The 10,126-nt window shown below is 38.9% G+C and overlaps 1 protein-coding gene across 1 annotated transcript in view; it reads left to right on the forward strand.

Moving 5' to 3' along the window:
• LOC133549150 (F-actin-capping protein subunit alpha-2-like) overlaps positions 1–10,126 on the forward strand; it is a 51,805-nt gene that overhangs the window by 26,547 nt on the left and 15,132 nt on the right. Inside the window, exons 3-4 of the mRNA XM_061894304.1 lie at positions 7,093–7,144; positions 9,362–9,425. Coding sequence (XP_061750288.1) covers positions 7,093–7,144; positions 9,362–9,425 — 116 coding nt within the window. The remainder of the gene's footprint in view (positions 1–7,092; positions 7,145–9,361; positions 9,426–10,126) is intronic.

Below are 10,126 nucleotides of genomic sequence, written 5' to 3' on the forward strand. Positions count from 1 at the left end.
TCTCCCTAGGCGTAGTCCACCTGTAAAGATGACTGTGAACAGAGTGTAGAATGTTCAGTGAGGCGAAGGAAAATCCTAGTGTGTCAGCTAAGGATTTGCAGAAATCTCTGCCACATGCTGACAATAGATTAGATTAGATTAGATAGTACTTTATTTATTCCGAAACATCAAAGAACACAGAGGACATTAAAGACATTAAAGCAGCAGATACAACCAGACACTTCTACATACAGCTATGAATAAAAACTAAAAGAAACATATCCACTGTGGTGGCCTCTGCGGTGTTCCACGCCATCGTCCGCTGGGGTGGAGGGAGCATGGCCAGAGACAGGAGCAGACCCAACAAAGCAACCAAGACAGCAGACTCCACTCTCGGCCAGTGTCCAGTCCGCATGGATGAGCGAGGATACGTCCAAGGTGACTGAGGTGTCCGACACCTGCTCACCCAGCCAAGACACCACAAAGCCCCTCCGTCCCAGCGCTCAGTGCAAGCTCCGCAGACCTGTCCCCTCATCCGCATCTCCTCCAGTCCCTCCAAACTCTGCAGTCCTGTCCCCTCATCCGCATCTCCTCCAGTCCCTCCAAACTCTGCAGTCCTGTCCCCTCATCTGCATCTCCGCCAGTCCCTCCAAACCGACTCCGGTGTGGCAGACACCCAGCAGCTGGTCTCCATGGCCAAAAGGCTCCCAGGAGGCAGATCCAGAAGTCCACAAAAAAAAAGCACCACAGAGGTCACGAAAGTGGCACCCCTTGTCACACAGTCCCAAAGGGTCCCGGACCAAAAGGCAAAAAAATATAATAAGACATGAAAACAAGAGGGAAACACAAAAGGATGACACAAGAGCACAGAGCTCCTGCCAACAGCAGCCACTACAGCAGCGCCATCTTGGAAAAAAAACAAAAACATTATTGACATTATTGTTGACTAATCTACAGTACGTAAAACATTGACCAAGAATGAAGTTCATGGCAGGACACCATGAAAGAAGCCACTGCTGTCCAAAAAAACATTGCTGCATGTTTGAAGTTCGCAAAAGAGCACACCGGGATGTTCCACAGCACTACTGGCAAAATATTCTGTGGACAAACGAAACCAAAATTGGGTTGTTTGGAAGGAACACACAACACTATGTGTGGAGGAAAAAAGGTGCAGCACACCAACATCAAAAACCTCGTCCCAACTGTGAAATTTGGTGGAGGTGGCATCATGGTTTGGGGTTGCTTTCCCGCTACAGATTGATTGCTTTCATCCATGAAAGAAATAATTCCCAAGTTTATCAAAACATGTTTTTCCTTAAGTATTTTTCTTTTCAGTTTTCTTAATATAGACATATACACATATAACAAAGTAAATCAATAAAATATGAAAAATAAATAATGAATGAATAGGTTTTTTTACACAGATTATATTATCAGTTGAATGTCCACTTTTATCAATCACATCAATTATGCCAAGACAGGTACTTCTTAGGGAGGGTTGACTACAGTTTCAGGTATTCCAAGATAGGTCTCCACACATCACGAAATGTATGCAAGTTACCAGAAATCTCATATCTCAGTTTTTCAATGTGGAGTATTCCCACTGGCTCCCTCAACCAGGCTTCAAATGTAGGTGGTGAGTCAGATTTCCACACTCTCAAAATGCATCTCTTTGCTATGACCATACCATAGGCCAGTGGCTCTCAAATGGGGGTACGCGTACCCCTGGGGGTACTTGAAGGTGTGCCAAGGGGTACGTGAGATTGTTTGAAAATATTCTAAAAACAGCAACAATTCAAAAATCCTTTATAAATATATTTATTAAATTAGACTTCAACAAAATATGAATGTAACTTCATAAACTCTGGAAAAAAATACAACAATGCAATATTCAGTGTTGAGAGCTAGATTTTTTTTGGACATGTTCCATAAATATTGATTTTAAAAAGTTCTTTTTTTTGTGGAGAAATGTTTAGAATTAAGTTGATGAATCCAGATGGATCTCAATTACAATCCCCAAAGAGGGCACTTTAATTTGATGATTACTTCTATGTGTAGAAATCTCTATTTATAATTGAATCACTTGTTTATTTTTCAACAATTTTTTAATGGTTTTTATATCTTTTTTTCCAAATAGGTCAAGAAAGACCATTACAAATGAGCAATATTTTGCACTTTTATACAATTTATTAAATCAGAAACTGATGACATAGTGCTGTATTTTACTTCATCTCTTTTTTTCAACCAAAAATGCTTTGCTCTGATTAGGGGGTACTTGAGTTAAAGAATGTTCACTGAAAAAAGGTTGCAAACCTCTGCCCTAGGCCACCACTGTGCTAACATTTCGACCCCTTCTTGTCTAAAGTGTTAGAAATGCCAAGCAAAGCAGTTTCAAGGTCAGGATCCAGACTTTAAGTACATGAGAATACCATCTGAAAATCGAACTCCAGAAATCTGATCTCTTGCATCTTTCACACAAGGGGGAATATTTTATGCAACTTAACCTTCAAGTAGTGTAACCTGTGTATAACTTTGACTTGAATCATTTGTAACCTAGCATTGACTGAGTAATGGTGGATGTCATTTAAAGCTTGTTCACATATCTCATCTTTGCTAGTGATGTTGAGATCATCTACCCACATTTGTTTAAATTTAATATCATCTTGTGCATGTTTGTGTGAGAAAAAGCACACTTTTATCAAGACATTTTGCAAGAAAAATTAAAACCATCTGTCCGCCAACGGACGCTCAACAGAGGATGGGTATTGACACAGGACAAGAACAACAACAAACATAGAAGTAAATCAACAGAATGGCTTTCAGCAGAAGAAAATGCGCCTTTCGGAGTGGCCCAGTCAGAGACCTGACCTTAACTCAATTGAAATGCTGTGGCATGACATCAAGACAGAGATTCACACCAGACATCCCAAGAATAATGCTGCACTGAAACTATTTTGTGAAGAGGAAATGTCCAAAATTCCTCCAGGCCGTTGTGCAGGTCTGAACCTTGGGTTGGGGTTATTGCCGCCAGAGGAGGGTCAACCCGTTATTAAACCTTGAATGTTTACATATTGTGGTCAATACAAAGATGAAAACTTATTTTTTGAGCGGTATTAGTCTAAGCCGACTGTGATTGTCTACTGGTGTGACTTTGATGAAGATCAAAACACATTTTAGGACCAATTTATGCAGAAATCCAAGTAAAACCCACAGGGTTCACATACTTTTTCTTGCAATTGTATATTAACAAACAGTAAGCATGTAGACAGTTACAGCGTGACAAAGTACACATTGTATTAAAAAACAGTAAGCATGTAGACAGTTACAGCGTGACAAAGTACACATTGTGTATTAACAAACAGTAAGCATGTAGACCAAGGGTGACCATTACGTCGATCGCGAGCTACCAGTCGACCGCGGGGGGTGTGTCAGTCGATCTCCAGCCAGGCTTTTAAAAAAAATAGACCTAAAAATTAGTGATCATCAATCTTCACCAAGACGTCACTTAAATGACATTCACGGTACCGGAGGGTCTTGTGAGATGACGCTGGCTGCTGCAAGATCATTATTATGAAAATATGACCGAGAGGAAGGCGAGAAACACTTTTTATTTCAACAGACTCTCGCACCGTACCTTCCGTCAAAACTCTAAAGGCCGACTGCACATTTCCTATCTTCACAATAAAAGCCCTGCTTCATGCTGCCTGCGCTAACTAAATACAGAGTCTCAGAAAACTGCCGTGCACAAGCGATCCCTCAAAAAGCTGGCGTGCACAAGTGATCTGCACGCCAGCTTTCCGAGACTCTTATTTTGTTAGCGCAGGCAGCATGAAGCAGGGCTTTTATTGTGAAGATAGGAAATGTGCAGTCGGCCTTTAGAGTTTTGACGGAAGGGACGGCGCGAAAGTCTGTTGGAATAAAAAGTGTTTCTCGCCTTCCTCTCTGTCATTTTTTCATAATAATGAACTGGCAGCAGCCAGCGTCATCTCACAAGACCCTCGGGTGCCGTGAATGTCAATCAAGCAAGCTACGGAATTTGCCGCCAATGTTTTTCTTGTAAAGTGTATGGAAGCTGGATGAATTAGATGCCAAAAACCAACCACTTTCATGTGGTGTTGTACAGAAAGGACAACTTTTTTTCTCCTCCATTTGAAAATGTGGGCGTTATCATCATTACTGTCTGATTCCAATCAATGCAAGTCATCAGAATCAGGTAATACACCAACTTATATTCTTGTCTTTGTGAAAGAAAGACATCTATATGTGTTACACATGCTTGTATTATCATTAAACACATTTAACTTGTTTACAAAAATGTCTCTTTCATAAATAAATAAATATAAATGATATATATAAATGAGGTAGATCCCCTCGAGTTGGTCAATTGAAAAGTAGCTCGCCTGCAGAAAAAGTGTGGGCACCCCTGATGTAGACAGTTACAGTGTGAGAAAGCTACACATAGCAGCCAAATTGAACAGACCACCGACCGAGCACAGCTGTAGTTGAATTTAAGGAATATAAAACGATTAATCGTTGGACGCCTAATAATTACATAATAACAATACTTGTTTTGTTTTATTACAGTATTATGTTACGTTGAAAAACGTGTTCCATGTTCAAATTGTTGATGTTGAAAATATAATTAAATTTGGACTATTTCTGAGTATTTTTGGGTTATGATGTCCCTCGATGAACCAATAGTAGTAGTAAACTGAGGTACCACAGTACATGTATGTGTACATGTGTTTAAAAATTGTCTAAACATGTTGACAAAACTGTGGGCGCATTAGTTAAAAAGGTACTACAGTCCATGTATGTGTACTTGTGGTATTTAAATATTGTGTAAACGTGGATTACACTGTACACTGTGGACACATTAGTTTAAAAGGTACTACAGTACATGTATGTGTACTTGTATATATTCTTTAAATGTGTAAACATGTGAAGTAACACTGTAGACACATATTAGTTTAAAAGGTACTACAGTACATGAATGTGTACTTGTGTTCTTTAAATATTGTGTAAACGTGGAGTAACACTATAGACACATATTAGTTTAAAAGTTGCTACTGTACATGTATGTGTACTTGTGTTCTTTAAATATTGTGTAAACATGTGGAGTAACACTATAGACACATATTAGTTTAAAAGGTCCTACTGTACTAGTATGTATTCTTTAAATATTGTATAAACATGTGGATAACCCTGTAAACACCTATTAGTTGGAAAGGAATGTCCTATCTCGTCCGGCCACTGGGTGGAGCCAAAGTCAAAGGTGAAAGTGCCTTTTAGAGATGTTTATCTTTTACACTAGACGATGTTTACAAACACTTTGGTCTTAATGTAGTTGTGCGAGGGCAGCTGAAATATGAAAATGTATACACCAATATAGCAACACAGAAGAGAAAAACAAGCCAAACAGTTATTCAACACATCCTTCCACAATAATTAATCTGAATGTTTTAAAAGATAAAAGTCAGGGTTTTTTTAAATAATGCCTTGTTCTGGCAATACAGTGTTCATTGTAAACAGTACTAGGTGATTTAAAAGTAACATACAAGTCACTTTGTAATACATACAGCACAATTAAGTATAATTTTTTTACAAGAAATAGATATAAGAGGAACGCGTTTGCAATGAAGTTTTATTCCAAAAATTGCAAACGGACACCAGAATTGTTGTCCAGGTCCCACGTCAGCTGATTTCCTAGTATGATGGAATACGTAACTTCTTGTTGTGGCTCTTCTAAAGTCTTTGCTTTGGTGCAGTAAACTTGCCAAGGTGCGCCTTTGACTGAGTCCAAATTGTTGGGTGGACATTCCTGGCATTCCACTCCTATGGACACTGCGAGACCTCCGTGTCCCGTGGTAGCGTGCAAACTTTCAAATGTCCCAACATTCTGCAAAACAATATTACCTGCATGGGTCGGCCATCTTAGGCACCGTGCCATTACCATTCCATAATTTAGAGGTTATTACCATTATGTTTTCTATATATAGTCCATATATATATATATATATATATATATATATGTCTGTATCAATACTATACAAACGCTGCCTTCAGAAAGAAGACTTTTTTCACATAAATTCTCTGCATACTTCACAGATTTCAGTCCTAGCAAGTTTAATATAAAACAAATGACTCAGAAATAATAGACTTTCAAAAGTGAATCTTTAACGAAAATACGTATTTTACCTAAAATCACCTCGATTTCCACAAACATGAGTAGCTTTGATTCAACAGCTAGTGAGAAGTTCCACAAATTTCAAAGGAAAAGTACGATCACAAAGCCAAATGTCCTCTTGTGGGAATATTTGGCTTCAACCCAGTTGGGCAATATGTGCCCATCAACACACACGAATGAGCAAGAATGCCATGATGGCAACTAACAAAATGCACTTTAAGATGTTCAACATTTATATCAGTTAAATTTTTGCATACAAAAACGAGTCCATTTAATTTTTTTGTGTATTTATTAAGGATAACAAAGTTATTCACCTTCCAATTACAGTACAATTTTAACAATTGTACCCTAATGAGAAATATTTTACCTGCATTATTATTATGTTTAATGAAGGGTTGTACATTATACCGGTATTGGTACAGTACTGTGATACTAATGAATCCTATTCGGTACTATACCGCCTCTAAAAAGTACTTGTCCAAAACCCCCCAGCCCCCCGTCATCGTCACGTCGTGCCATTGTTGGTTTTACGAGCAGAGGAGCATGTTCGGCAGCGCACAATCGAACAATCGCATAGTACATACAAGCAGACACGCTGTGTAGACAGAAAAGGATGAACGGACGCATTTTGTCTTAAAAACCGACGATAAAGGTGAAGTTATAACACTGAAACACCCTCATGAAGAGGTGCTTTAAGACACGGCTTGCTAGCTAGCGGCTAAAGTGTAGCCGCAGTCTGCAGTGTTTTAGCTACTTCCAAATCACTAACTCTCGCCTCGATGGCGGCAAATAAAGTAAGTTTCGTACAAGTATCATTATCACTGCAGGATGAGAAATAGCTAAACATGTTTCACTATGTCTATGCGTGCTGATCCATTCGCCTTGCCTCCTCTCTCCTTATCTCCTTGACTCTTTGCCTGTTGCAGATGTGCGGTTGCTGCTGGACAATGACAATCTCCTCCGGGAAGGTGCCGCCCAGTAAGTGTACCTTTTAGCATTGCTAAAGTTTCAGAGGAATTGCACTTTTTTGTCTTTCATTCACACCATTTATGTAAGACAACAGCACATGTTTTTAAATTTTTTCATGCATTCTAAGTCCTACAACATGGCAAGTTCGAGGTGGCTTACAATGTACAACATTTATGAAACCCTTTAGAAAAAAAACATCCAAAAACGCCAACAATACTCCGTTTACATGTCGTGACTCGAATATTAACAAGTATTAATAATATTCTTATTATAAGCACTAACACAGAGGAACTACTTTTAGCAGTGTCGTGATCACAGAGCGCTAACTAGCTTCTGCTGCTCTATTGACATATTGAGCTGCTGCATGGCCTCTGAGTTGGTGAAAGTTAATTCTAGATGATAAATTCTGCCTCTCTCCTGGATAGTAGAAGGTTGACTTATGTGTCTTCTTTTCCCCTCGGGGATTAATAAAGTACTTCTGATTCTGATTCGGAAATTGGGGAACTTTGACATCCAACTTAGAGCCGCAAACGTCCAGAAAGACACAAAAACTTTTTATACCCTGTCTGAAGATTATGAAGAATTTTTCACGTAAAGGGGGAGATATAAACATCCCATTAGTCTTCATCCCAGTGAAAGCAGACATTGTACAGTAAGTGATATTTTAAATTGTTTGTATATCTTGTTTAGCACTTAGCAATACTGCTATATTACTACATTATATGTTATACAATGTTGTATGTGTATATATATATATATATATATATATATATATATACATACACACTGCAAGTATATGTGTGTGTGTGTATGTATATATATGTGTATATATATAATATATATATATATGTATGTATTGCAGTGTGTATATTGTACATATTGTTATGAAGGTGTCTACTACATTAAATATATACTAGCAGTGTGTATATTGTGCATATTACATATTGTTTTGAAGGTGTCTGTTATTACATTTTATATACACTTGCAGTGTGTAAATTGTACATATTACATATTGTTATGAAGGTAACTGTTACTACATCATATCTATACTTGCATCGTGTATATGGTACATTATTAGGATGCCTGTTACTACAATATATATATATATATATATATATATATACTTGCAGTGTGTATAGTGTACATATTACATATTGTTATGAATGTGGCTGTTACTACATTATATATATACTAGCAGTGAGTATATTGTACATATTACAGATTTTTATGAAGGTGCCTGTTACTACATTATATATATATATATTTATATATATATATATATATATATATATATACTTACAGTGTGTATATGAAACATATAACATTTTGTTATGAAATAATACAAAAAGGATGCCATTGTAAGTTATTAATTCTAACATAGAGGCACCATCAGCAGCATATTAGCTAATGGTAAATCCGCTAGCTTGATTACATTACGATAGCACGTACAAATATGCATGAAAACACTCCTATAGACATCAAACATGGGACGCTTTAGTGAGTAAAAATTGGTTTAGTTGTATTGTAAAACTTACAAACATTGCTTGGAGTGATAAATGAAGAATCCATATGTATAGAAAAGCTATAGACGGCTAGAAAACGGAGCGGCACTTGTAGTTCAGGTTGAAAGCACTAAATGGAAGGACACTGCAGCACCTGCAGTTAGCAAACTCGTCCAAAAGATGGCGACATAGCACAAACACACATTTTCAGTTTAATTGCTTGTTTTTGTTTTTTTTTAAACTATTTGCAATCTGGCTGTCAGTGAATGAAAATCCATGAATTACCTGCACCATTTTATAAGCCGCAGGGCTCAAAACGTAGGAAAAAAAGTGGATTCGATCATTTTCACGCAGCCAAACAAAGGTCTTCAGTCAGTAGTGATGAGCCTGGCTTCCTTCACCACCTAAACACTAAGTCACGCGGCGTGGGCGTGCCACCAGGCCGGGTGGGAGTGGAAGAAGAATGTGCGTAGCTTCAAGCGCGCAAAGGGGAGAACAGGAACCTTCATACCCTTACCATGAATTGATTAACGTGGACCCCGACTTAAACAAGTTGAAAAACTTATTCGGGTGTTACCATTTAGTGGTCAATTGTACGGAATATGTACTGTACTGTGCAATCTACTAATAAAAGTATCAATCAATCAATCAAAACCCACACGTGCAGGTGTGCAAGACTTTCCTGACATGAGGTGATGACCATCTGTCCCTCTTCTTTCTGCAGCGCATTTGCACAGTACAACGCCGACCAGTTCACCCCGGTGAAGATCGAAGGCTACGACGAACAGGTGAGTTGGTCTCTGGTGTGGACTGCAAGGTGTCCAAGTGGACGCAGTGAGTGGGATGGATGTTGGTGCCTCAAGGAGCATGCCCATTGGACGTGTGTTAGACATGATGACACGCCACGGGCACACTCCAATACTTGGAGTGCATACGTGTGTCAAAGGTAGTAGACCGCCCCGATGGTGAGTGCACACTGGCACCGCCTTCTATGGTTGCCAACTTGGCAAGGTGGCAGAAGGGAAGGGACCAACTCCACTGGTTGCAATCCTCTATCACAAATAGGAGAAGCAGCGTGTTTACTTGTGTGTGATATCATGTGCGTATAAGCAGTCCTACAGCGTGTTTTCTTGTGTGGGATCTCATGTGCGATATAAGCAGTCCTGCAGTGTTTACTCGTGTGTGACATGTGCGATACAAGCAGCCCTGCACAGTGTTTAATTGTGTGTGACATGTGCGATACAAGCAGCCCTGCACAGTGTTTAATTGTGTGGGATATCGTGTGATACAAGCAGTCCTGCAGCGTGTTTACTTGTGTGTGACAATATGTGCGATACAAGCAGTCCTGCAGCCTTTTCACTTGCATGTGAAATGTGCGATACAAGCAGTCCTGCAACGTGTTTACTTGTGTCCAATACAAGCAGTCCTGCAGTTTGTTTGCTTGTGTGTAAGATGATGTGCAATACAACAATGCTTGCAGTGTGTTTAC

The sequence above is a fragment of the Nerophis ophidion genome, linkage group LG03, assembly GCF_033978795.1.
Source record: "Nerophis ophidion isolate RoL-2023_Sa linkage group LG03, RoL_Noph_v1.0, whole genome shotgun sequence".
NCBI lineage: Eukaryota > Metazoa > Chordata > Actinopteri > Syngnathiformes > Syngnathidae > Nerophis > Nerophis ophidion.